Here is a 27,556-nt window from a genome sequence, read left to right as displayed (position 1 = left end):
TTACTTCAGCACTGAAATAGCGACACGTAACCAAATCGCACAACTGTCAGTTTCACGATCTCCTTGAATATTCATTCATTGATTTGTCTCGGGGAAGATTTACGTTTAAAAAATTAACTAAAGTGAACCAGAATCTCGAATGTCATTCAAAGAATTTCTGTTCCTTCCATTAATTCTAGTGTAGTTTTTTAAAAAATGTTTAGATCTTTAAAAAAAAAATTGCGGTCCCTTTTCCACATTTTTCCGGTACTTCGTTTACATACAAATTTTCTTGTAAAATTTCCCCACAAAAAGTCCGCGGTACAAACCCCAGAAAAAAAATGGAAATGGACAGCTCCGGAGTAAATTCATCTCCTTTAATTATCACCCTGCGTCCTCCGCAGTACATCAGCCCTTATTGTGCTCAATAAATAATTTAAAAACTGAAAACTCATTCGAATGACAATTTTTAACTGCCAGAAGATCTCCCTAATTTTCCGCCTATCAATAAAAAATGAAAAATCAAAATTTTCCAACAGAATAATAATATTCGCTTCCAGCGAAGCTCAATAAAAATTTCTGAATAAATCCAGTTTTTCCATAAATTTTCCGGTGCTACACAGAACCATTGCCACACACACACGAGTTGTGATTCGTTTACATAAAATTTCTCTCGTAAAATCCTCTCCACAAAAAAAAAAAAAATTCGCCATAAAAACCCAACAAAAAAAAATGGAAACGGACAGCTCCGGAGTAAATTCATCTCCTTGAATTATTACCCTGCGTCCTCACCAGTATAACAGTTCTCATTGTACTCGATAAATAATAAAAAAACCTGAAAATCCATTGGAATAATAATTTCCAACTGCCCGAAGGTCTGCATAATTTTCCCATTATCAATGGACTCTTGAGAAAAAAAAACAATGTTGAAAGAAAAACTTCAACTGGCTTCAGTCTATTGCCAATAATTACTCTGGTATTACGATGTAATTGAGATAGGGCTGATCTGATATCATCTGACCTTACATGCCAAGGATAATTACATTTTTTTTTTCATAAAATACCGAGCTTTTAGCACGGTAGTACGTCAAATAAGCTGATAAAACGGGTCATACCATATGAACCTATTGATCCAGCCTGCAAAGCAATTTCGTGTGGTGTCATGGGTCGTTTGTTCCCTACGTTTCAATTTTCTGTATTGGGAATAAACAGTTCCACTCTAATTATCATCCACATTGGTGATTTTTTTATCATCGTGTGGTGCAATGAGAAGAAAATTCACTGAACAAGTTTATCATATTCATTACAACGGGCGCTCAGTGGTAATTACATATGACAGTCTATCACGTAAAAATTATTCATAATCAGAGGAGAATGAGAGATATTTTTATTCAGGACAAAATGTCAGATAGCTGGAGTTCAATTATTCAATCAGGCGAATGCTAGATGATTTACGAAATTTCGGAGTGATAAAATTTTAATGAAATCAATTAGTCAACTCGGTGGTACATCCGTCAGGTGGATAATTTTCATTCGACTGGTGAATTTTTTATTCCCATTCGATTATTTGGAAAATTTTTGGAAATATGTGACAGGGGACAACAACTTTGAATATCACCTGCTAAAATTATTTAGTATTATAATTGTCTTTAGAAGAATTTATTTTCAGAGGATTACGAAGTGCATTGTGAGAAAAATCAGACCTTAGAATAATTAATGAAAACGTCGTATCGACTGAAGACGGAACGGAATCCCTTTGTCTATATAACTTAGAAAAATGTGATGGGTCTCTTAATAATTATTTCCATTTGCAAAATTATTTCATCAACTCAATAATCCAACAATTAAGTCGATAAAGTAGTCTTCGCTCTGATAATTAAAAATCGTAGAAAGAAAACCTTCTAGAAATTCTAAAAATTCATATAGACAAAGGTATTTCATGTCCTCTCCCCCCCCCCCAATGCCACCCCTAGAATTACCCCCAAATTGACCACGAAAAAATTAAAAAGTATCCAGAAACTGCACCGAGACAGAGTTCCAGTGTGCCCCAGGTGAATGTATATCAAAATCCTGGGTATGCGATCATCAATCGGACTGTCAAAACGATTTGGACGAGAAAAATTGTCACAGTAAGTCTAAAAAAATTCGGACAAATCGTTAGAAAAACGAAATGAGAGATTGGACTATACGCGAACACCTGCGGATCAGACAAAAATTCCAGAGGGCCCCCAGTTCCCCTAATTCATCCCCCAGAAACTAATGAATCTGCATGTCCCCACAATTACACCCAGTACAGCCATCTCCATCAGACCCCAATGGTCTTCAGTATTGAGGTCACGTGATCAAATTGACAGACAAAATAATTTTTTTATTCATCTGAAACCCACTTCCCACATGTAATTCCCACACGTGGCTAATGGAATTTTCCAAAAATCACAAAAATCATGTTGACTCTAATGAAAAAAAAATTAATTTGATCACCTGACACCACTGGACAACAGTACTTTGTAACAATAAAACTAATAATTCATCCCAGAAATTAACTATCATCAATATTCACTAATTGTAGGTGCCAAGAATTGCTCAAGTGAACAGTTCACCTGTCGTTCAGGAAATGGTGAATGCGTTGCATTATCTTGGATGTGCGACGATAATCCAGATTGCACTGATGGCTCTGATGAGGCTGACTGCAGTAAGCTGCTTAATATGCATCAGCACGAGTGCATTTGTATATTTAACAATCGATAAATTCACAATCAAATTATTGAAATGAAAATACTAGTCTGCATGCCTTAACTGCTTAAAATCCAGCGATAAAATTATACATTCACATTGTTATTGATTTCCTCAATGTAAATTAACTGTTCTTGGGAGGTCATTTATTCACCTCAAGGAATGTCAGAGCAAACATTTGTAATCCTGAACAACCGCCCTGAAATCCTCAACCCTGACCCATTAATTATCACCATAAATTTCATTTACTCCCCTTTTACACTAGTCTGTACCTCCCCCCCCCATCAACCCCCTTCCTCCTCTCCTCATCACAATTTACCCACTTCCTCGGGTGATGTTTTTCTTTTCCATTTACATAATGTGAAAGTTGTTTGTTGCACAAGTATCGTAGATACACATTACTTGCTCTTGATTCATGTAATCTACTAATACTAATAGAACACAACTCTTCCGTTATTATTCCCTTAAATGTAGTTGTCTCTTCCGTGGATGTTTCTAAGTTTTCGCATTATTCGTTGTTGTTTTATCTCCATGAATATATTGTCCCAGATTTATTCCTCGTTGGATTGAAGAATGAAGAATAAACAGCGAGGCAAATACGTCGTTTTTTGTGGAAATAGCTTTTGTCGTTGCTGAGTACTTTTTTTTTTAAACTTTTTTTTTTATTACGTTCGTGAGAGGACTTTTGTGTTGTTTTTTTTCTATTCTCTCATTTCGCTTTACGTGAATATCACGTAATGCTGGACTGGTGGAAAAATTCAGTTGATGTAAGGGAGGTTCAGGAGCTGTTAGAATATATCGATATTAAATTAGAATCGGTGATTGAATTCTGCAATCAGCCGATGAACTTTCATAATTTTTACGAAATATTTCTCTTTCTGGTGATGAAAATATTTCTCCAATAAAAAATTTCCTCGACTGTTATCAACCGAATTTTTCTGTCAATGTCATATCTATTATTTTCCAAAAGGATAGCATGTCCATTCAGAATATTTTCCGTTGAAGCGACCATTCAGTGGTTTCTCTTGTGCTTGATGATATTGTGTCTCAAGTTTCTTCAATAGATATTGATTTTCATAAACCTCTTACAATCGGCTTTGTTCAAAATATCCGTCTCAATTGTTCAATGGCTTTGCTATTCGATGTCTCAATGATGTCCTCAATTTTTATTTCATTCATTGCACAGCTACATCATTAATTTCCACAGATGACACCTGCCGAACTGATCAGTTCACTTGTGCCAATAAAAAGTGCATACAGAGTAGTTGGGTATGCGATCAGGAGGAGGATTGCGATGATGGAAGTGATGAGAAGAACTGCGAACCAGTTACTTGTCTCCCTGATCGGGACTTCAGTTGTTCAGCATTTTCCTGTATAACATCGAAATGGCGATGTGATGGAGATAAGGATTGTCTCAATGATGCTGATGAAATTGGATGCCCTAATCCAACGCGTGGTCACTATCCCAGCCATTGCGCTGAACAAGAATTTGACTGTGGTGATAGCCGGACTTGTATTCCACAGAGTTGGATCTGTGATAATGAGGCGGACTGCGTGAATGGAGCTGATGAGGCACCGGAGATATGTAAAAATATTACTTGCAGAGCTGATCAATTCCAGTGTGGAGATCATCAGTGCATTTCAGGTGAATATTACATCCATTTTATTGAAGTTTTTGTTTCCTTTGGGAACATTGGAGGCCCCGAAAAGGGCATCTCCTCCTTTGATTTGGAAATTTTAGTTCCCTTTTTGATGTTCGAAATCTATTTCCCACCGAAATGACAATTTTTTCGGTGTGAAAATAATTCTCTGTCGAAGTTCTGTCATTTCTATTAAAATTTGAAGGGAAGTTCCATTTTCAGATGAATTTAGAATGCCAAATAATTGACTATAAACTTCTGTACTTCACCTCTAATCAAATAATCATTAGTCCACCAAAAATCAATAATTTCCGCATTCCCATTCCACCATTATCTCACTAAATTAAAAATAAACCCTTCCAATAAATCTCCCCCTCTCAAGGAAATCTAAAATCCCCCAATGATCCCCAGGTCACTCCTACTGCGATGGTAAGCCGGACTGTAGAGACTCCAGTGATGAAAAGAATTGCACATCAAAGCCCTCCCCCTGCGATCTGGAAACCCAGTTTGAATGCAGCGAAGGTTCTTGCATACCATTGGATCACGTATGCAATAAGAAGCCCGACTGTCTCGGTTGGGAGGACGAGAGTGAGAAGAGATGTGGTGTCAATGAATGTGAAAATGACAACGGTGGCTGTACTGACATATGTATAGACATGCCAATTGGTTATCGATGCGCTTGTCGTCCTGGTTATCGACTCATCAACAATAGAACGTGTGAGGACATAGACGAATGCCTAGAGCCCGGCAGTTGTTCACAATTTTGTCTTAATGAAAAAGGTACATTCAAGTGTAGCTGTGCACCAGGATATCTCAGGGATCCAAAGAATTTAACACGTTGCAAAGCTGCCGAGGGTCATGCCAGTTTATTATTTGCAAGACGTCATGATATACGTAAAGTTGCTCTCGATCGTCAAGAGATGACAGCTATTGTTAACAATACAAAAATGGCAACAGCCCTTGATTTTGTATTTCGCACCGGTATGATATTCTGGAGTGATGTGTCTGATAAAAAAATTTATAAAGCACCAATTGACGAGGGAAATCAGAGGACAGTGGTGATTGATCAGGATTACACGACTGCTGATGGGTTGGCCGTTGATTGGATATATAATCACATTTACTGGACTGATTCTGAGAAAAATACTATCGAACTTTCTAATTTCGATGGCAATATGAGGAAAACTCTCATTAAAGATATGGTACAGGAGCCCAGGGCCATTGCACTTAATCCACTTGAGGGCTGGATGTTCTGGACGGATTGGGGTGAGGAGGCCAGGATCGAGAGGGCTGGCATGGATGGATCTCATCGATCGGTGAGTTTAATTTAGTATCACACGAGGAAAAAATTCGAAAACATCAGTAAAATTACATTTTTTCTCGACAAATCTGCTCCTCTAATGAATCATTTTCCATTAGTCTATTGTCTGAATAAAAATTGAACAGAGAATTCAATTCAAAGATGATTAATTTTTTGTTTCTCTTCTTTAAAATTTTTTCCATTATTCAACTGGAGTCTCTCCCCATCCCATAAAAGCAGCATTTCATTAATCCACTGAATCCAGTTCAACAAAAAATAATAATAATCTCAAGACACTCTTCAAAACCATCAACCGGATATTTTTTTTTATTCCAGCCAGTTTACTACCTCTATTTTTATTTTTTCTTCAACCAACTCGTTTGAGGCCATATTTTACTCTCCCAGTCAACTAAATTGCACTTGCAATCTTCATCATAACTTTTTTTATTAAAATCATCCTCTATTTACCCTCAGATAATTGTGGGCACCGAGGTATCCTGGCCAAATGGCCTGACCCTGGATTTAGTAGGGAAACGAGTGTACTGGGTTGATGCAAAACTCCATATTATAGCATCATGCAATTACGATGGAACTGGCAGACGTACAATTCATTATTCCTTGGAAACACTGAGACATCCATTCAGTATAACAACATTCGAGGATTACGTTTACTGGTCAGACTGGGACAAACAGACAATATTCAAAGCCAACAAATTTACGGGACTGGAATTAAAAGCCGTTACACCACTGACATCCCTCCAGCATCCAATGGTTGTCCACGTTTATCATCCCTACAGACAGCCTGATGGTACTAATCAGTGTCAGGCGGTTAATGGTCACTGCAGTCACTTCTGTCTACCCGCACCTAGGATAAATATACGATCACCATTGCTCAGTTGCGCATGTCCTGATGGCCTTGTACTCTCCGAGGGACTCACGTGCGTTGAAAACGGTGAGCATTACCACTTTATTAGGATTATTATTACTTCAGATATAGTTAACATTGGGGAGAATGTTAATGTCAGTTGGGACGAACATTTAATGACGCTTTCAGTGCATGATTTAGGAGCTTTCCAACGACTTGAATGGGTCGAAATTCTAGCAGAATAATATTTTTTTTAGAAATAAGAAAAATTAGAAATTTCCTGTCACATTCTTAAATTTGAAGTTTTTAAAAAGTTTTTAAAAAGATTTATAAGTTAAATAAAATTATTTTTCATTTTTCTTTCGTCTGAAAATTAGATTAAAGAATGAATCTAGCTACAGACGATTCCTCGAATCGTTTTCAGTGCACGATTTTATAATTTCCGGATGACTTGAATGCTTGGAAACGGTAGCATAATTTTTAGTGTTCCTATTTTTTACTTTAAAAAATTCCCATCGATAACTCATCCTCTCAAATTTCTGCCGCTATATTTGTGACACGAGATGATTCTCGATATCTCGAAAACCCGTCACACTCATTCCTCTTTAATTCCCAATCCACTAAGGCAGCTAATTTGAATAAAAAATTCATTTAATTCTACAATTTTCACCCATGATTTCTGTAATTGACAGAACACCGCAGCTCGTGCTCGGTCTTGTACCTCGAAATTCCCTCATTACGGTTTACCGCTATCATCCACAAAACCACACAAATCCCATTCTTCACGTCACAACCAATTGAAACCTCCACCGAATCGTGTAATTAATCAACTGACGGGATGATCCCGGCTATCAGCATGAAACCATATCACTATTGATTGCCAATTAATATTTACCGACCAAAAAATGGCCATTGGAATGGCTCACAAGAGCATCATCGATTACTTAACCAATTAATCCATTAATTTCCATATTTTCAACTGCACATTTGAATACAAATCACTCATTGCTTCTTACATTATTATTTATTTAATTATTATCTTTTGTTACATTGCATTATATTTGCATCGATGGTGCATGATTGTTATATTGTTGGGAAATCAATGAATCAATCAATCAGTAACAACGACAGCGGCACCGACAACTCAAACATCTGCGAGGCCATTTAGAAGAATTGAAATTGATATATCGACGACGAGTGGTAAGAATAATGTTCATCAGCATCTTTATGGGGTCTGTCACCGGTTCATTTAACACGCATGCACATGGTATTTGATGATTATTGATGAAATATTTCAACATCGATTGGACCCTCAATAAAATAGTAGAAATTCTCTCTCGAACACCCCAGCATTAATTAGATATCAATAAAAAAAATCGGTAACGAAGTGGTGAAACGATAGAAATCACTTTTGAAAAACGACAGAATATCTCCAAATCTAGGGAAGATATCGAATTTTTGCTCATAACCTTTTTTGCGGAGCGAATCAAGAACTGCAAAAAAGGTAATAACAAAAATTTCGCTAGCTCCCTTAGATTCTGAGAAATCTCTCAAAAACAGGATACAGAGATGTGAATTAGCCCTTCGCTAGAGGAGTAATCCACTCTGATTTTGAAATTGACAATTTAGAGTTGGGAATGTCAATATAAATAATAGAACATTCTGTCGATATTGGAATATCTCATCTCATCAATAGCTGAGTGTCTCTATTGATCTCGAACCATAAATTTTACAGGGCCGACGACTATTTTCCATATGAGTGGAGAAAAGAATCTGAAAAAAGAACCAACTGATCCTGGACTTGTAGCTGGTATCGTCATTGGTGTTGTCACACTGGGTCTCTTGCTACTTGCACTTGTAGCAGTATTATTATACAGGCATTACCTACATCGTAATGTTACCAGCATGAACTTTGATAATCCAGTCTATAGAAAAACAACTGAGGATCAGTTCAGTCTTGAGAAGAATAGATTTCCCCTTCCAGCAGCGACAGTAGGAGAAGAGGTATTGATTTTTTAAAACAATCAATTGTTCAATGTCAGAGAACAATTCAATTGTCCTGATGAATGGTAGATTGATACAGTACTGCGGGAAAGTCTCGTGATTTTTTATTTATTTTTCAACGGTTATTTAATATTTAATTATCTGTGGACGGGGAATGTCAAAATGTTACAGAATCCAAACTCCTCCCTGGGTTTTTGCCTGATATCTCCGAAGCTGAGGGAGATAGCGAGATTTTTGTCATAAAGTATTTTATAGCTCTCAGTTTGTTCTATAAAAAAGGTCCTTAGAGACAACCATCTATCTCCCTTGCATTTCGAGATATGCGGCGAAAGACCATTCGCGGACAAAATCGAGTGGAGTCGTTCAAGAACTTTACTACTGATTTTTTTTTTCTGACAAAAATTGGAAAACTATAAAAAATATTTTTGAGAACTATCCAGAGCCTTGGCTTTTAAGGAATTATTTTAAGATATTTGCTCGTGGAGCTAGTTGTTTCCTCGAGAAATAGACAGTAACTACAATAGTCCTGACATTTCCACCGAAAATCTCTGGCTTTAGAATCAACGGATAAACTGTCTCGATAATCAATAATCCTGATGGAAAATTTGTAGAAGTATTTTTTACATTAAAAGAAAATTCTTGTTGTCTGAACAGGAAATGAATCACTTCATTATAATTTTCTAGTGAATTTATAGAGATCAATTCAGTCAGTTCTTTTTTCCCTGTGAATTTTGATGTTAAAGCGGGTTCAAAAAAAAAAAAAATTTCTCTTTATTTTTAGGCACAAGAACCACTCACAAGCCCTGGCACCAATGACTACGTTTAAGTGTGTAAAACACTTGCAAAGTTGGGCTTTTAGCGGGCTAATGAGCATCAAAGGATTGGTAACATTTTCAAACCCATGAAATATGTCAACGTACCAAGTTATAGCAGTGTGTGCCAGGCCGCAAAAAGTGCCCGCCTATTGCCTGCCAATTAAGCTGTGATTATGTTTAAGTTTCTTCTCATAATTTTTCTCGAATCTTACTATATATCAATAGTATGTTTTTTAAATTGTCGTTTAAAATGAAAATTAATGCAACTCGCCGTAGAAAAACAAAAACTGTAAGAGCACAAAATCACGTACCACTCATTAAAATTTATATCGTTTTTTTTTTCTCACGTTATCCGTAAAGTGGCATAAAAAATTTTTTCAATAAGTATCGGTGGAACGTAGTTCTCAGATGAAAGCGCCAAAATAATTTTACGAGATAAAAGTATTTATCCAATTAATTAAAAATAACAGAAGTACTTTAGTGTCGTACTATCCTACGTCAGTAATAGTGTCCCTTCAATGCAACTAATTGGTGGGGTTTGGATAATTATCGAGTCGAGCATTGATGTTGTATTATTTTCAAAAATTCCCTAGTCGAAGTATTTATGGTATGCCAGGGAGAATTGAAAAAATTCAAAGAATGGATGAGTCTGTACAACTACATTCTTTGAAGTTTTTTTTAATGAAGTACGAAATACCTAAAGCCGATTAGCGATAATTTTAGGATTTTTCTACGTCACTGAAACCGGTGGCAATGCAAACAAACCCGGCAAAATGATAAATATTTTGTTCAACCTCCTACACTTCTCTTGTTTGTGAGAAATAAATTAGACAGATAAATTTTTCTATTCAAAATTGATCGGTAAATAAAAAAATTATTTTTATTTCGATAAAACATCTAATTAATTCGTAACATGCCCCGATAATGAAATGTTCGCCATCAAAAAGAATTCGCAAAACCCAATCGGAGGATCAAAGGAAAATTTCATCGCCCGAGGTATTCAATTTTTCTAAATATAAAATTCCAAATAATTTATTGAATGAATAAAAAAAAAACGATTTCTGCTCGACTCGATGGCTTCACGTTCCTAGACAACGCTGCCCTGTTTTTTAGGCTAATGAATGCGTGTGACGACAGACTAAAAAAATGTACATACATCTATCAGTAAAGAGGAATATAATTTTCATCGAATCATATTTATGTTCACGATCAGTGTATATATGAATTACCGATACCAGTGAATTAGTGCCTCGATTTTATAATAATCGAGAGAATAATTTGTAGAATTACTGGCTCCAAACTACGAGAATGATTAGAATTGCAAAGACAATTGCTAATAATACTCGAGGGAGTTTGTTTCTATGTTGACCATAAAAACAATTGTTTGGAATAATTACTGGAAGACTAAATTATTTACTTATTTGTGCTCATTGTTGTTGATGTGAAAGTTCAAGGCCATAGAGAAATGGCCCATCTTGAAAAGTACATGTTTTCCCTTTAAAATCGATAATTTACAAATTTGTCAAAAATACAGAATTAAATCGATTTGCCCCGAAAATTATTTAAATTTCCTGCCCAAAATCTCGGAAAATATCACAAGTTGAAAAAAAAAAAAACCTTAATTCTGTGCAATAGTTTGTTTAATTTTATTTTAAACTGCCGCTACGGTCTTAAAGTATTTCTTCTAAAACGATCGATTCCTCAATGATGTTCAGTTATTACCATAGGATTTATAGCATAAATTAACAACTAAAAAACAATTAGACGTAATTAAGAGCAGCTCAATGACACTAACACTGAAATGTATAATGTGACAATGCGTCTGTTAATGAAAAAAAAAATGCGATTAAGCGGAGAGCAATTATTTAGGTAAACCTGTGTTAACTATACTGATAAATCAGTGTACAAGAGATATGTATAGAAAATATTGTATCAGATCTAAGTATATTCGCTTATATATTATAATTATTGTATTAAAATCATGAAAATCCATGTTTTTATTTATTTATTCAATTGATTCAACCAATTATCATCATTACAAATTTTCATGGCGATAGATATTTCCTTATTGTTCAATGTTTCTACTGAAAACAACCGTCCAGATGACACAATTTCATATTTTCTCAAATTTCTTCAATTTTATATTAAAAATCGTATGAATTCAATCCAGCAGAAGAGGATATAACGATTCAAACCGATTCTCCCAGCTTCTCGACGAATATCTCCGAGTCTAAGGGAGATAGCAAAATCTTAGTCCCGATCTTTTTTGTAGCTCTCAATGTGCCCCACAAAAAAATAGTAACAAAAAATTTAGTACTCTCCTTAGCTTCCGGGATATTCACCTAAAACTGCTCAGGAGTCAAAATCAACTGAATTTTTGTCCCTCATTCGCTGCGATTTTTTCCCCCAAAATCCGAGGAATACCCTGAAGACCCCAAATTGTGCTATTTTTACTGCTGAACAATTGTAAACATAAGGGAAAATAATGAATTGCATAATGTTTCGATTTTCAAAAAAAAATTTTAACTACATTTTGATGTTTGTGTCTACACTGAAATATTTTCATGTAAATTCGACACCCCAAGAAGACATGGGATATTAAATAAAACTGATTAATCAACAAATGATAATCCAAAAACCTACAATTTTGTTTATTTATCTTATCCAAAAGACTGTCGATACGACTCGTTCACATTGACATCCAAAATTATTGACTTGAAATTCATAAATACAAGAAAATGGCTGACGAAGCCCTGAAGTTGAAAAATAACTCAACTCCCTCATCGTCAAATTAATTTAATTCACCGATCAGATTAATTTGGCAACTCTCCCGCCGAACTCGTGTCCCCACTGTTTACAAAAAAAAAAAACTCTCATCACACGAATGGAAACCAATAGCGAAGTTGTAAATCGATAAAAAGTCACTTATGACTATTCAACATCGGCGTGGTAAAACAAGTTGTTGGCTATTAACGATCTTTTAACGAATATCTCGGGATCGGCACACGATATCAAAATTTCTCTCCGAACCTTTTTTGTGGAGCAAAGGGAGTTCTCAAAAAAATATAGTCACAAAAAAATCGCTATCTCCCCCAGATTTGGAGATATGCCCCAAAAACTCGACTCAACCATAAATCACTGATCTCATTTTACCACTTCGCTAACGTATGGTTCAATTTTTGCTGAATATCTCCTAATCTAGGGTAGACAGCAAGATTTTCATCAGAACCTTTTTTGTGGAGTGAATGGAGTACGACAATCAACGTCCTGACAAAAAATTTCCTATCTCCCTCCCATTCGGAGATACTCATCAAAAACTAGCTCGATACGAAACTCATTTTATCCAATTAAACGACTTCGCTCTTGAAACATGAAAATACAAATGTACTTATCTACAAAAGTTTACGTTTGAGTATTTCATAAACCATTTTATGTCTGAAATACGGCATATCATCCTGGCTGAAGGTTATCCTCCTATTGGCACAGATAAATTCAGCAAATGTACATGAAAAAACTCCACAATCGCTGCCATTCATCTGCTGTGGAATATCACTCATACACTCAGCAGTCCAATCGCTCGTATCATAACTCTTCTTCTTCTTATCAAGGCTCTCATCCTCGAGGTATTTCCTGAGTGCCCTCAAGCACTTCTGATTGTCCGCACCCATAGAATCATAATACCTGATCGATTTATCCCGAAAATCAATAATGGACATGCACCAGTGCATCTGAAGATGAACAGGAACAACGACAATGTCCTGTGCAAAAATATCAACTTTTCTTGTCCATCGTTTCAGTGCTGAGTGTCCCCCAGATACTAATTTCGGGTAGAAAAATGTGTTCATCGCATAAACATTAGGATACTTATCACCCTTGCCCCTCTCGATGAGGAGGTTCATGTAGAAATTTATGACCTCGTCATTGAGCCAGTTAAGTCCCGATAAAGTATGAATGTCCTTTCGAGTTATTCTCAATCCAAATCCCTCGGCGAGTACTTCATCCGGTGGTCGTGGTATCAGTGCCCTTTGCACCTCACTTGTCATCTCCGAAGACAGTTCAGGAAGTTGATCCTCATCATCCTGCTCCTCGAGAACAGCTTCGTACAGTCTCATGGAACGTGCCAACTGTTCCTCAAGTGCAAATTCGCGCTGGAGACGATTGTGTTTTGCCAAAATTCCCCTCATTCTTTCTAGTTCAGCAGCCTCCTTGGATTTTTTCTCAATGCGCTCGTTGTAAGGTTCAGCGATCCGAGGAATGAAATCCTCCTTCATAACAGCTTTTCCTGATAATCTATCGCGTAGAGAATTTGTTGCTATGCATTCACGATTAATGTGAGTTTTTTTAATCTCCTCATGTCTTGGCTTCGAGGAAGATGCAGTTGGTGAATTGTCATCGAGTTTTATCACCTCGATGGAACGTCCCTGAGGTCCTGAAGTCCTGAGACGTGACATCGGTGTATACCAGCGTGAGGGTGTTTTCGTCAATGGCGTTGAAAAAACATCTGAGGGACCGGACGTCGAGGGCTCCATACTCTCGATGTCGATGAGCTCAATTGGCTTGTGAGACCGACCATTATCTGGAGTTACTGGAATTACCTGGATCCTTGGATTACAGTCCTGAAGGAGGCGACTGTAGTCTGCCTTGTCACGCAACTGATGAATTTTATCCAAGACTGACATCCTGGGGGGAATATGGGCCTTTACGTTCAGACGACTCTTACCCTTGAAGGTACTCATTGGCACGTTGGTTCGCGGTACCACGTGGTTTATGAACTTGTGATTTGGGTAGCATGTGCTTCTCCTCTTCAGGGAATTGTGGGAGTTGATGGTGACGGAGTGAAATGAATCATTGCAAATCTGAATATCATCAGGGGTATCCTCTATCTCGATTATTTCACGGTGATTGGGATGATCCATGCGCTGTTTCTTTGGGGCAACATTGGTGTAATCGTCGAAGAGATGGTCACTGGCGTGACGTTTTCGTGAACCCTCGTCACACCAGCCCAGAAACTTCTTTAGCATATCGAACAACATGTTGATGGGATTTTGCCAATTCAGTGGAGCATTGAGTGGTGGAGGATGGGAGGGCCGGGTGGGCCATTCAGGTCCGGATGGACTGCTTATCCTGGAGAAACATTTTACATGTCAGAAGGGTTTGAGAGGATATTCTAGGAACGTTTCATTCAATATCTACTTCAAAATAAGTTAAATTCATCACTCCAATTACTTCAATATAAATTCATTAAAAAAGAAAGTGGACACATGAGAGTTTTATTTCCAAGATTAGTTGGTATTAATCAATAAAGACAATGAATTAGATGGAATAATTCTCCTGGCTCTTAATAATGATGCTAGAATATTGTATCAGCTCAAGTGATGAATTTCTCCTTCAGATATAAATAGTGAAAAAAAATGAAATAGATATTTCCATTCATCCCTACCCACTCATAACAGACTCACTACGATTTTGACTGCTCTTCTGTCCCATTCACACCTTTCTGCTAACCATTTCAGGAAGTTGTCTCAATCCAAGTTCGTGTGTTTAACCTAAAATTTGGGTGTCTAGTCAACAAGTTGCACCAAAGGTGAAAGAAGGCCAATGAAAATACACTCGAGATTTAAATAAGGTTAGGGCCACTTGCAAACATAATTCACAATTGTTAAGAGACAAATTGAGGATTCTCTCGATCTATTTGAACTTGAAAATAAAACGTAAATTATGTTGGATGTGTCCAAGGTGTAGGGCGCGAAAAAATTTACGTCAGCACTACTTACCGATTTCGTCGTCCTGGTTTTTTCACTTTATCACTAATACACAGAACTGATTTTTGCAAACAAAACTGTTAATTTTTACGTCGCATCCATGCCTCGAAAGGCCGGCACAAAAATCTCTCGTGATTTGTTAAATTTTGTCGTCCATAAATCAAAGACAAAGTGCATTCGATGGATGGAATCTCAAGGCAGATATTAAAAGGACGTCTATGGGAGTGACGTCCAGGGGGGGCTCCGTTTGTACTTGTTCAACTGTACAAATGATCAACTGTACAGAAAATTTTCAAACGGTGAGAGCACCACTGTGGAGGGATTCAACCAAAGAGGATAGACCAAAGTAGAGGCTCAGTTCTGGGGGTTTGACTGACGCCAGTTTCTCCACGTTACCGACACGATTTCACCCCCGAGGAGACGGGGCGCCACGAGTCCTACTGGGGTATCTGCATATCGGCCAAGCGGGAGGGCTCCGTTCGTACTTGTTCAACTGTACAAATGATCAACTGTACACAGAATTTTCAAACGATGAGAGCACCGTTTGAAAATTCTAAAATTCTAAAAAGCTAGGCTGTACATGTGGCGCTGGGTCCACATGTACAGCCTAGCTTTTTCTCTCGACAGTTGAATCCCTGCACAGTGGTGCTCTCACCATCTGAAAATTCTGTGTACAGTTGATCATTTGTACAGTTGAACAAGTACGAACGGAGCCCCCCCGCTTGGCCGATATGCAGATACCCCAGTAGGACTCGTGGCGCCCCGTCTCCTCGGGGGTGAAATCGTGTCGGTAACGTGGAGAAACTGGCGTCAGTCAAACCCCCAGAACTGAGCCTCTACTTTGGTCTATCCTCTTTGGATTCAACTGTCGAGACAAAAATGTGGCTGTACATGTGGACCCAACGCCACATGTACAGCTTACCTTTTTGTCTCGACAGTTGAATCGCTGCACACCAGTGCTCTCAATGTTTGAAAATTCTCTGTACAGTTGATCATTTGTACAGTTGAGAAAGTACAAACGGAGCCCCTCCCCCTCTTTGCTCGTATCGGTTTGATTCCAAGAAGCAAAGTAGAGGGCGTGGCGATACAGTTGACGATTCACGGGTTTATTTATTTCTCGTTGATAAAGACAGAAGTTTCGTGATAAAATATAGATAAAGTATTAATAATTACTTAGATAGAAATTTGTTGCAACAATTAACATGTCTTACCAGCTATACAGAAATACAACGGTAGGTAATACCCTGCAGGAGAGCCTCGATGAACTTATTCAGGTATTTTATTTTTTAATTGTATTCTTTCGTTCAGTAATTCTCCAAAAATGTGAGGTTAGATTTACCAGAAATTTATTTTGCGTTTCAGTATGGACAGATAACTCCCCAACTGGCTATCAAAGTTCTTTTGCAATTCGATAAGGCGATCAATCAGGCTCTTGCAACGAGAGTCAAGTCAAGACTAACATTTAAGGTACGATATCGGATTTTTTTATGAAGACTGTTTGGTGGTGATACCGTGTTGGGTGATATTTACTGACTTATATTACGCGTTTTGGATGTTTCAGGCTGGAAAACTGAGCACATACAGATTTTGTGATAATGTTTGGACCTTCATGCTGAAAGATGTCGAGTTTCGTGAGGTACAAGAAGTAGCCAATATTGGTACAGTCAAAATAGTCGCCTGTGATGGTAAAAGTAAGTATTGTTGGGGCAGATAGAGCTTTGAAGTGTTTGGAAATTCATTGGATTTTTGCATTCAATGAGAAGTCCTGGGGGAGATTTAATTTGCGTACAATATATAATTGCAGAGTAATCATACTCGTACATAAACCTCAAGTCACTTTTGACCGTTTTTGATGAACATAAAAGACTTGGGAGAGATCTAGATTGAAGCCCATTCAACCAATACCAACATGAAAATAATAGTATAATAGTATAATAGTTGTATTGGGTTGCCAATACAACTATTGATATAATAGTTGTATTGGGTTGCCAATACAACTATTATAGAAACTAGTTAATTAGTAATATAAGAATTTATTTAATTTCACGATTTGTTATGAGGATTGAACTGATATTAATTATTACTCTCTTTTCGCAGCCCTAGATGCTGACGGTGCAGCGAGACGATAACGAAGAGTACAAATATTTATAAAAATGGGCATAATTTTCATCACTGGAACAACAATATTCGTGTTACAATGGCGATCAGATATACTCAACCATTGATCAGTCCAGTAAACAAATTCAGGAATAGCTAGACTGAAGTAATTACATGATATCGAAAAAAATGATTTCATCGTTATTTTGTGTATTCTGTATTTTCGACAACTCTGTATACGTTTACATTGTGATCGCATTTCCTATTTCCAAGATGATTCATTAATAAAGGGAGATATTTCGTGTACCCAAATGATGCACAATTGTATGGAATTATCCAAAAGATAGATCATAAGCAACAGCAGTATTAAGTGCCAAAGGCTTATCGATTATGGATTATATGGAGAGTAATGTGGCCATGTACAGGAGATAATAAAATTCAGAGAATCGTCAGACTGGTTAAATTAAAAGAATTCACGCGTGAAGAAATTAATTGATAAATTAATTTCTATGATACTTTTTCTTGGGAATTAATAAGATGTGGATGAGCTAGATTTTTATTCGTTCCCCAGTTTCCTAAAATCCCATCTCATCGCAAATCAACTACTAAAACTAATAAAAATTGACTCAAAGACTCACCGGTGATGAATCGCCGAAGAACAGCTGCATTTCGTTGGGACGTCGTAGCACTTCTCACTGACACTTTTACACTGTCGTACTAGTGGGGAAAATTTAATTTTTTATTTTATTTTCCAATTTTAGTGGACACTGGATTTTTCACTTCACATATTTGACGTTTCACTCCTATTTTAATTACTGTATTCTGCGAAGAAAAAAAAATGAATAAAAAAATTGAAAAAAAAAAGGAAATTATTGTTGAAAATTATTATTTTTTTTTTTAATCACTTTTTCACATTTGACCTTCAACTTTCAAAATCGAATACACTCCTTAAACATCACAGAAACACCGCCATCTGATTTATGTATCAAGACGTCGGTATTAACGAGACTCACAAATACACTTCACTGCACTTAATCACTGGAAAACAATTTTTAGCCATTTTCAGTCATTGTCCATTGTTTTTTTCACGTTTTAAATTAATTTTGAATTGTGCAAAAAATTAATAAAGTCTAATAACTGTTTAAAATACCCGTCAGTATTCAGAATTACACAACAGGCGTCATCTTGCGACCTCACAACGACACTAATGAAGAAAAGCTACATACATTCTTTCTCTCTCGGTCGTCTGCCGTCATCTTGAATGTGCGCAGGAATGTTGCGCGAGGGAGGAGGGGCATTCATCCCATTTATTTTGTCCTGGCGTATAAAACTCGGCAGAATTCTCCTCACATTCATCTTCAAAACGTGCCTGACCATGATAGTCAATGAATTAGAGTGATATTAGGAATTATTTCAGTTACTTGAGTCTGATTTTCCTCAAAAATCCGTAGAGCACCAGCCGAACGGCACATCTCGACAATAGACTCGACGCCATTTTAGCTCGGCGCAGTGAGAGATGCGCCGTAGCTCTTGGCGATTTTTATTTCGACCCAGTGCTTATAATATGGGTGAATTCTTATCGTGAATGTATCATCACATGCTTACTGTCGCTTGTAATTAATAAATTATGATAATCTTACTAATCTTTCTGATGAATTCAGCCTTTTTTTCTCGAAAATAAGCAGAGCAATTGAGACACGAGCTGTACTGCGCCAGGCACGACGCCATTCTGAATCTGCGCGAGGTGTGCTGCGAGAGATGCGCAGAAGGGGAAATTTTTTTGATGATTATTTTCTCCCAGCACTTGTAATTTAGAACAATCGTTCAACGATTACGATGGGGCATTCAGCAACGATAATCGTTGCCAGTGATGATAATCATTAAATTAGGATTGTCCTGCTAATTAATATGATAGATTTACCCTTGTATTTCTCGAGAATCCGCTAAGCAAAAGGTGAAACGGCTGTGGGGGCTTGACACTCGATGTCATTGTCAATCAGCACTGAGGATTGCGCGGGAGACTGTGTATACAGGAATGTAGTCAAGTTTTATTTCATCCTAGCGGTCGTAATTCAGGAAAATACTCAAGAAAGTGTTCCTCAAAGTCCTGGCAATGATAATAATGAATAAATTAAACTAACATTCCTAATTAATCTGATATTTTTACCCTTATTTTTCTCGAAAATGCGAACGCCGATAACCGACTGCGGTGCTGCCTCCGATCCCCTGATGCCATATTTAAAAAAAAATGGTAAAAAACTGGCGGTGAATTCGAATCCAATAAAAACGTGTTGTTCATCAATTTTCAATTAGAGTATTTAATCAAATAAATGAATAATTTCTACAATCATGTGAAAAGCATGCATAGCTACAGCAACATATCAAAGTAAATTCAAAGTCTCAAAAGCCTCTTGACTCGTATGCCCGACGAGACTCAGTAAGACTAAAGATTCTAGTGAAGTAGTATCGTTCCCCATAGTTGATGAGTACCTCAAGCACGAAATCGTCCCGAAACTCTTCGGAAGGACGCCAGTCTCGGCAGCGTTTGGCCGAGCGCTCCAGGCTCTCCAAGAACTCCCACCTCCCCTCGGTGTCCACACTCTCCATGATAATCTCACAAAAGTAATAATCCTGAGTCTGAAAAGCCTCCCAGAATGCCTCATGTAAGAACACCCTGATAGCACCAAATTTCTGATTGAACAGCTGCCAGAGTTTCCTGAAAGGCTGATAGTATCTCGTGTAGTACATTCCATTGGCTCTTCTCCTCCCAAACTCAGCACCGGTTGCTTGTTGCATCTCTCTCCGAATATTATTGTACATCGCAGTGAACATTGTCCTGAAGCCGTAAGAAGTCATCCTCTCGCTCCTGCTGATCCACGTGTCGACGAATAAAACCCAAGGCCAATCGAGCAAGTAGGCAAGCTCATCACCAGAGGTGTCAAACGACTGAATGACAGCATCATCCCTAACCTCCCCCAGGAGGTAGACGATCATTGTGCGATCAGACGTGAAGAAAAATCCTCCTCGTGTGAAGAGCTCCTGGAATTTGTCCTCTCCAAAGAGTCTTCGAAAGTATTTAACTGCTGGAATACTTCCCTGAAAGACACTCTCCCCGATCAGATTCTGGATAATTGTCTCACTGTTGTAGACCCCACGTCTTCGTTCGTTTTCGAATACCGTAAAGTCGTGGGCGAGGAACATCTTCTTCGTTGGAAATCTTCCGTAAATCTTGTGGTACCAAAAAATGGGAAAATATGATTTCGTAAATTCACGACAATTCTCCCATTCCATTTTGCGGGCAAATTGCCAAATTTCATCCTCCATGCAGTAGAAGCATAGGTGACACCAGGTATGGAAGTCCACGGATTGTCTGTTCCTGACATAGGCTTTGAGAATAGCAGGACCATCGACAGATCCTACGTTGTCCCAGGTAAAGTGATGAATGAAAAAATTGATTTTTGGTATGGGATTAAAGTGTTGATGATATAGCATCTCCTCCACTACCTTGAACAGCCAGGGAATTGCTCTGTCCACCATCTCCATGAGGAAAACAGTCAGCTCGATCTTGGTTATTGCTGGAATTCTCTGCCTGTGGAGTAGATAACGCAGTGTTGTTTTCGCCGCAACTATGTGTGTGGGTATAGTTTTTCTGGGCAATTTTACTCTTGACAATTTACAGTTTAATATCTTCTTGATGTCCTCTTTCGCAGGTGATAGTATCCACAACATTTGAATTGACTTGACTGCTGCAATGTGACGCAATGTCAAGTGTCTCTGGAATTCTACCGGGGCGGAGGCCATTTTTCGGTGGATAATTTTGAGTCATTTGGGCTTGACAAGGGCAGAACTGACGTTGTGACTGCGATATTAAGGAATCGGTATGTGATGCCTGAGAGCTCGAGATTGTTTTGATTTCGTGGGGTAATTGGGGAGGGGGCAGGATCGGTTGGCACCTCGGACGAGGTTCTCAATTTGAAAATACCCATTTTGGAGAAACTTCGCCTTGAATTTCGCAATTTTGTTTATTAGAGGTTTTCGGACTTATCCGAGAATTTATGCACATGAAAAAACTGTAGAAAAATCCGGCGAATTCCCCAGACGATTTTGTTGACTTTATTTGACGTTTTGGTCCATCCTCTACTGAAATTCACGTGACAATATTTTTATGGGAAAGGAAGTCGATCTACCAGCACAATTTTTTGAGTGATTCCTATTTCATGTAAAATTTCCGCAATTAAGCGTTGAAAGTATTGTTGCATTTCATTAAAATTTTCTTTGTACATTAAATTCATTGAAACATTGAATAATACATTTGCAATGAGCCTTCGTCGCGGAAAAATCACAATTTTTTTGTTGCAATGACAATTCATATCTTAATAAAATAATAACAATATCAATTATTTTTTTGGCGATCGCCGATACGGTAAAGTCACTCCGCCCCTCGAAACGTTTTCAGACAGTACGCGAGTGGCGGTTGTGCTTCGAACGTGGAGCCTCCACTGATTATCGTAACTTCAAATTAATTTTGTGTTTATTCATTTAACGAGTTTTATTTTTTAATAATTTTTTCAACTTGTTCGGAAGATATTTTCAAGTAAGTTGGTCATTCCATTCAATATTGCATTGACAATCTATCTTTCTCTGTTCATTTTTCCTCCTAATTATTTTTGTTCATTTTTATTCATTAAATATTCATGTCAAATATTATTTAAAAATACCTGGATAGAATAAAGAATAAACTATACCGCGGGAATAAACTTACAAATGTTGCCCTTCATTAATTTAAATTTCCGTTGAAAAATTCGTTTCACATAAAATCCCACGTCAACATAATAATACTTGTAACGAAAATTATTTTTACTATTGCCTATTTCGTAAATAAATATGTCGGTAATCTATGTTAATTTTCTGGCGAGTGTATTTGGTATAAAGATTATTTAAATGTAAAAAATTTGTCCCCCAAACGAGAACAAAATCTCGCAAGTCATTTGCCTAATCAGTTTATGCTCCAGTCAAAACATTGATAGCCCTTCTTTTCACTGCATCAGCATTTCAAGAGAATTATATTGCGTGAATAATAATGAACTCTGATGAATTTTGATAAGTCTTATCGATATTACAAACGAGAACAAAACTGACCAATCGAACATTTTTTTCTGGATTTTTTCGAGAAGAAATGCTGAGTCAAAACGACTTGACATCGAAACAATGAATAAAAGTTATATTTCCATCAACTTTATATTGATACTGATATGAAAATGAAGGAAATCAATTAGGCGATACATCATTAATTAATTAATTTCCTGTTAATTTTGAGTTTATAAAAAAATTCCATTTTTTCACAGAATTTTTTCTTTTTATTTCTATTAAATAATTTTTGCGGTTTATTTTCATAATTAGGGAGATTTTAATTCAAATTATACCGCATGCGCTGCGTTTTGGGAGGAATTTCATAATAAATTTATGACAACCGGACAATAATTTCGTGATGATATCTGAACTCTGACTTTTCATCAGCTAATGTCTCCAAATGCCGATATAACATGCGTTTGATTGGAGTTACAATCATTATTTTTTATAAGTACTATAGTCTCCCACGTGAACTTCACCCCCAACAGACATGTCCCGGTCAAGATCGCAGTTAAGATAATTTTATTTCGAATGGACTCGTTAATTCTGACTCTTCAATGTTCCTTTCAATTTAGTAAATTAATTTCAATTGAATGCAACAAAATCTGTTAAGAATGCAGTTGATGTTGCGGCTCGCGGTATGGATGGGTTCCATAGTGCTGATGATATCGCGACCACTCTTCTGGTTTTGGAACCGCAAACAGCCCCCGAAAATACCCCCAACCGACAACCCTCTGCTCCTCCTGAGCGCCACCGAACTGGCCAAGAGAATACGCCTCCGTCAGGTACCGCACGCTGGAGGAATTTTTTTATAAATCCTACAGTTCAATAATTTTTTATCATTTTATTTTCCATAGGTTTCGAGTGAGGCTGTTGTTACTGCCTACATCGACAGGATAAAACAAGTAAATCCCATCCTCAATGCCGTTGTCGATGAACGATACGAAGACGCCATAGGAGAGGCACAAAATTACGACAAAATGCTCGACACCGGGGAAATTACGGTTGAAATCATTTCCGTGACTCAGCCCTTGTTTGGTGTTCCTATTACAGTAAAAGAAAGTTGTGGAGTCAAAGGTACCATTTTTCCTGAATGTCAGGACAATTATCACCGCAATTTCATCCCCTTTTCCATAAATATCTCATCCCAATAATTATATAACACTCCCCTAATATTTTCTATTTGTTTTATCGCTTAATAATCCATTCCCTAACGAGTGCAGAAAGTTACTTTTGCGCAAGTAATTGAATGCATGTTCTGATTTAGTATTTTCCTGTCACTTTTCCACAAAAAGGGCTCAGTAACACTGGCTGTACGATGATACGACGAGGAATTAAGGCCACCGAAGACTGTCTCGCTGTCCAAATTATGAAAAGAGCTGGGGCAATTCTCCTGTGTGTGACCAACACTCCAGAATTATGTAGTACTTTCGAAACGTCTAATTGTGTATATGGGACTACAGTCAACCCCTACGATGGCAGACGATCGGCCGGTGGTTCTTCCGGAGGCGAGGTAAACGCCGGAGGTCCCGCAAAAAACTGTTCTGACGATTACCAATGTTTTCCTGATCAGGATTTTTTTTGGTCTGAACCATTAGGAGGAATCCCTGATCGTTAGGACAGTTTTAACGGAGCTTTCATCAGTTTTTCAGTTTTTTTTACTAATTTTCCTTTACTGTTGTTTATGTTTCTGATTTATTTACATCTTTTGCCCGATGATTCGGTAATTTTTTGAGTATTTTCCTCTCTATGTACATATTTACATTATTAAATACAGGGAGCACTCCTGGGAGCTGGGGCCTCACTCATAGGCATTGCCTCGGACACCGCGGGCTCCATCCGCGTTCCCGGCCTCTGGAATGGCATCTTCGGACACAAACCTACACCTGGTAATTCCACCGATTAAGAAAAATATGATTTTAAATAAATTGACGAAATTTAAACCCGTAATGTGTCATCCTGAACAGGAATTGTGCCTCTGAAGGGACATTATCCCCTCCTCGACAACGACAAGTTTCAACAATATCTGGTTCTGGGACCAATGACCAGGTACGCCGAGGACTTGCTGCTGGCCTTCAAAATTCTGTCCGCAGACAGCAAGCAGAATCTCCACCTGGACGAGCCAGTAGACGTCTCCAAGCTTAACGTATGGTACATGGAGGACATGGGTCCCACTTTTGGATTATTCCCTACTAGCGAGGATATCAAGGACGCAATTCGTCAGGCGGCTAGTCACTTCCAAAAGATCGGGGCGAGGATCAGCAAGGTGAGGCCCTTATTCACGATAAACAATAATCGTGTAAAATATGTAAATTAATTTATTAAAAAAATGAAATTTTCTTAATGATTTTCAGTCTGATATCGATGGGATATCGAACATTTGTGAAATAACTCTGGCATGCTTTCTGGACATGGGGGATAGACCGTGCATTCTGATGCACCCGAATAATAAAGAGGAACCGGTGAATGCAACTCTAGAATTCGTTAAATCTCTTGTGGGACTGTCTCAGTACAGCAGACCGGCGATACTGACGCGGATGTTTCAAGACGCCAACGGACTCGTGGCCGTATCAGCGGTGACAAAATACGTGAGATTAGTGGAGGAACTGAGGATCACACTTTTGGTGAATATAATTCAGCAATAAATTTAAAAAATGTATAAAGAAAGTTTTGGGAGATTAAAAAAAATTTTTGAAGGTACAAAACTACTGGGAATGTCGGAGAAACTATTCGCGTGACCTTTTGAATACTAATCTGGATAATTTGTTTAATTAGGAACTACTCGGGGACAATGGAGTACTCTTGTGTCCGACCTTCGCGAGTGCAGCCCCATTGATCGGTCAAACATTTTTCAAATCAACAGGGGGATGTTATTCCGCGATATGCAATGTCCTATGCTTTCCATCGACCCAGGTGCCCATGGGACTGAACGACCGGGGTCTGCCCATAGGATTCCAGGTGGTTGCTGCTCCTTATCAAGATCGATTATGTCTGGCTGTAGCGAGGGAATTGGAACAAGTGTTTGGTGGGTGGGTACCACCGACAACAAGTTGATAACAGGAGAAAGATGATTATCATTTTCTTAAGAAGAAATTTGTAATACAATAAAAACACACCACAAATACTTCATCGAATTTGTATTTTAACACTGATCCTTCCAACTATTGATGAACAATTTGTACAGATTGACACAATTTTCGGGGAAAAAAATATTAAAATGACAATAAATATTGAACCACGGGCATCAAATTAATACAGTGCTCACAACTTCGATACAATTCAATAACGCGCAAGTTATAGTGAATGAATCGAGTTATTTTATTTTGACCTACTTATTTTTAACAATTCATTTACTAGTCTCAAACGCGCCAGCGTTTCATTGCTTTAAACTTTTATGTACTTTTTTCTTTTCATGAGTATCGTCTCGCATGTCTTCAACATTTACACCAGCAAAATAGACTGAGACATCGCTATTCGAATCATTGGTTCTGAGTTGTCTATGACGGGTGAAAATGCCAAGAGTGCACGCTCGTCGATGCGTTTAGTTTTCGTTTTTAATAATTTACTTGCACGCTGACTCTATATATGCAATTAGATCCCCACGTTCCTGGGGTTTCTTCAATCCAGCGAACACCATTTTCGTCCCGGGAATGTACTTCTTTGGGTTCTCCAGGTACTCAAAGAGAGTCTCCTTGTTCCAGACGATTCCTGAGTTCAAGGAATACAAGATTAATTAGAGAGAGGGGGTAAAGATTAATTAATTAGTTAATATATGAAAAATGTGTCCCATCAACTTATTGTCTGTGAGAAACATTTCTTGTCACTCTTTGAGAGCAGAACTCACCTTTAGCTTTATTAGCGTCCGAATAGCTGAATCCCGGGGCCTGACCTGTTTTCCTACCCACTAACCCATGAAGATTAGGGCCAACTTTGTGTTTGCCACCCGCTTCGATTGTGTGACACTGTCCGCATCTCTGGACGAAAATCTAGGGAAAATAATAAACGATAATTATTTGTGATAAATCAGCTCTAATGAACTATTATCATTTATAATTGATTTTTACGTCTTCAGAAATTAATCTGGACCATCAATTACCTTCTTTCCCTTTTCTACGTCGCCGGCGGGGACACCCATATTGTCTTAATTATCTGAAAAAATAATAGACATAATTTTGTAAGTTGTTTTTCACTAGCAATAAGCAAAAGTCCAAAAGCAAATGCACTAGAAACTCAACCGAATAGTCTAGCAAAGTAAACCCCGCCCAAACATCTGACCCTTCTCGAACCCCCTAAAATCGAAAGAAAAATTGGAATCTCTGCCCACTGAACAATTTTCATCGATCTATTGTCAAAAATTATGACACCTCATCGTAGCTGGGTGACCTCTATCCCTCAAGGTTCCACAAAACGCGGTCAGTTACTCATCTAGCTTTGACCCTCACACGCATGAGCAATGCCAAAGACACCCAGACCCACGTAAAATCCGTCCCAATGGTGAAACCTCCTAGAAAACCCTGTCCATTCGTCCCCGCGACCTTCACAAAACCGAAAAAAAGTCAGACGTTGTATAAAAAAAATAGCTCATCTCGTGGTCGCGAAATACAGACAGTGGAGCACTGGCCCGAGGCCAGAAAATGTTATATAATCCCCCCCGAATTTTATCGCAAATATATTTAGAGGACTATGACAAGTACTCAGTGGAAAAATTCATTGTTCCCCCAAATGAGAATGATTCCCTCGCAATGAACATTTTATGTTAAGATATGTTAAGATGATAATGACTGAAGATTGAAGAACACGTGCTTCGAGGACGTCGGAATGCGAATACCAGTGATAACCTCCAGGAGTTAATGGCGTTAACGCGGTTATTTCCACGGAAGAATGTTAATTAATTATGATTACACGTTATGAGGCAATTTTTATTTAACGACAATCGCGAATGACAGATCTTGTTGGGTAATCACCTGTTTCGTTGAGGGTCACCTAGATGAACTGAAGAGCTTTGGTGAAGCGTTCTCGTGATAATCGATGCACTGTGCACTGACGTAACCTGGTGGAGGTTCTGAGTCTGACGGGAGGAAGATTCTTAGAAATTCTCGAATGGGAAGTGCGCAGGGGGGTGTGTAGCCTCCGCTAGGTGGTGTTAGGGGGTTTAAGAGAGTGTGGGGATTGGTTTAGGAACACCTGTCTGGGAATTTCAAAGCAGGAATGGATTGTTCGATTTAGACAAT

General features: G+C 37.9%; 6 protein-coding genes across 16 annotated transcripts in view; 3 read left to right on the top strand and 3 right to left on the bottom strand.

Annotated features, from left to right (window-relative positions):
- LOC135166113 (low-density lipoprotein receptor-like) overlaps nt 1–11,328 on the top strand; it is a 33,962-nt gene extending 22,634 nt beyond the window's left edge. Inside the window, exons 4-10 of one of the 3 annotated variants that reach the window (XM_064128118.1) lie at nt 2,549–2,671; nt 3,920–4,357; nt 4,764–5,668; nt 6,127–6,604; nt 7,637–7,717; nt 8,253–8,521; nt 9,303–11,328. In XM_064128118.1, the coding sequence (XP_063984188.1) occupies nt 2,549–2,671; nt 3,920–4,357; nt 4,764–5,668; nt 6,127–6,604; nt 7,637–7,717; nt 8,253–8,521; nt 9,303–9,347 (2,339 nt within the window). In that variant the 3' untranslated portion in view covers nt 9,348–11,328. Of the gene's footprint in view, nt 1–1,988; nt 2,109–2,548; nt 2,672–3,919; nt 4,358–4,763; nt 5,669–6,126; nt 6,605–7,636; nt 7,718–8,252; nt 8,522–9,302 lie in introns of all 3 variants that reach the window. The other 2 variants (XM_064128119.1, XM_064128120.1) reach the window with 2 other exon arrangements.
- LOC135166141 (GATOR complex protein NPRL3) overlaps nt 1–19,295 on the bottom strand; it is a 48,492-nt gene extending 29,197 nt beyond the window's left edge. The window contains exons 1-3 of one of the 4 annotated variants that reach the window (XM_064128177.1): nt 19,117–19,295; nt 18,101–18,944; nt 17,834–18,017 (exon numbers count right to left, since the gene is read on the bottom strand). The gene's annotated coding sequence lies outside the window, so the exon portion shown is untranslated. Of the gene's footprint in view, nt 1–17,833; nt 18,945–19,116 lie in introns of all 4 variants that reach the window. The other 3 variants (XM_064128179.1, XM_064128180.1, XM_064128178.1) reach the window with 3 other exon arrangements.
- Nucleotides 11,837–15,380, bottom strand: LOC135166136 (sentrin-specific protease 1-like). 5 transcript variants are annotated; one of them, XM_064128163.1, is made up of 3 exons: nt 15,111–15,380; nt 14,777–14,882; nt 11,837–14,460 (listed from the first exon to the last, which is right to left on the bottom strand). In XM_064128163.1, the coding sequence occupies exons 2-3, from the start codon at nt 14,821–14,823 to the stop codon at nt 12,729–12,731; spliced, it is 1,779 nt and encodes a 592-aa protein (XP_063984233.1). In that variant the 5' UTR covers nt 14,824–14,882; nt 15,111–15,380; the 3' UTR covers nt 11,837–12,728. The 5 variants fall into 5 exon arrangements, with proteins under 5 accessions (XP_063984233.1, XP_063984235.1, XP_063984234.1 ...); XM_064128165.1 differs by having other exon boundaries at nt 14,799–14,882; nt 15,111–15,378; XM_064128164.1 differs by having other exon boundaries at nt 14,796–14,882; nt 15,111–15,377.
- LOC135166208 (transcription initiation factor IIA subunit 2) lies at nt 16,174–17,507 on the top strand. Its single transcript, XM_064128287.1, has 4 exons — nt 16,174–16,372; nt 16,461–16,565; nt 16,660–16,789; nt 17,196–17,507. Exons 1-4 carry the CDS (start codon nt 16,301–16,303, stop codon nt 17,225–17,227), a joined length of 339 nt encoding a protein of 112 aa, XP_063984357.1. The 5' UTR covers nt 16,174–16,300; the 3' UTR covers nt 17,228–17,507.
- A 2,343-nt stretch (nt 19,296–21,638) lies between the features above and the next one.
- On the top strand, nt 21,639–25,449 carry LOC135166142 (fatty-acid amide hydrolase 2-like). Its single transcript, XM_064128185.1, has 8 exons — nt 21,639–21,789; nt 22,939–23,110; nt 23,183–23,402; nt 23,621–23,838; nt 24,103–24,214; nt 24,293–24,591; nt 24,680–24,949; nt 25,101–25,449. The coding sequence occupies exons 2-8, from the start codon at nt 22,940–22,942 to the stop codon at nt 25,377–25,379; spliced, it is 1,569 nt and encodes a 522-aa protein (XP_063984255.1). The 5' UTR covers nt 21,639–21,789; nt 22,939; the 3' UTR covers nt 25,380–25,449.
- Nucleotides 25,446–27,441, bottom strand: LOC135166209 (cytochrome c). 2 transcript variants are annotated; one of them, XM_064128288.1, is made up of 4 exons: nt 27,290–27,441; nt 26,422–26,474; nt 26,170–26,311; nt 25,446–26,033 (listed from the first exon to the last, which is right to left on the bottom strand). In XM_064128288.1, the coding sequence occupies exons 2-4, from the start codon at nt 26,458–26,460 to the stop codon at nt 25,888–25,890; spliced, it is 327 nt and encodes a 108-aa protein (XP_063984358.1). In that variant the 5' UTR covers nt 26,461–26,474; nt 27,290–27,441; the 3' UTR covers nt 25,446–25,887. The 2 variants fall into 2 exon arrangements, with proteins under 2 accessions (XP_063984358.1, XP_063984359.1); XM_064128289.1 differs by lacking the exon at nt 27,290–27,441 and adding an exon at nt 26,690–26,712.
- Between the last annotated feature and the right edge of the window lie 115 nt (nt 27,442–27,556).

The sequence above is a fragment of the Diachasmimorpha longicaudata genome, chromosome 9, assembly GCF_034640455.1.
Source record: "Diachasmimorpha longicaudata isolate KC_UGA_2023 chromosome 9, iyDiaLong2, whole genome shotgun sequence".
In the NCBI taxonomy this organism is placed as follows: Eukaryota; Metazoa; Arthropoda; class Insecta; order Hymenoptera; family Braconidae; genus Diachasmimorpha; species Diachasmimorpha longicaudata.
This window is presented reverse-complemented; position numbering and strand designations above follow the sequence as displayed.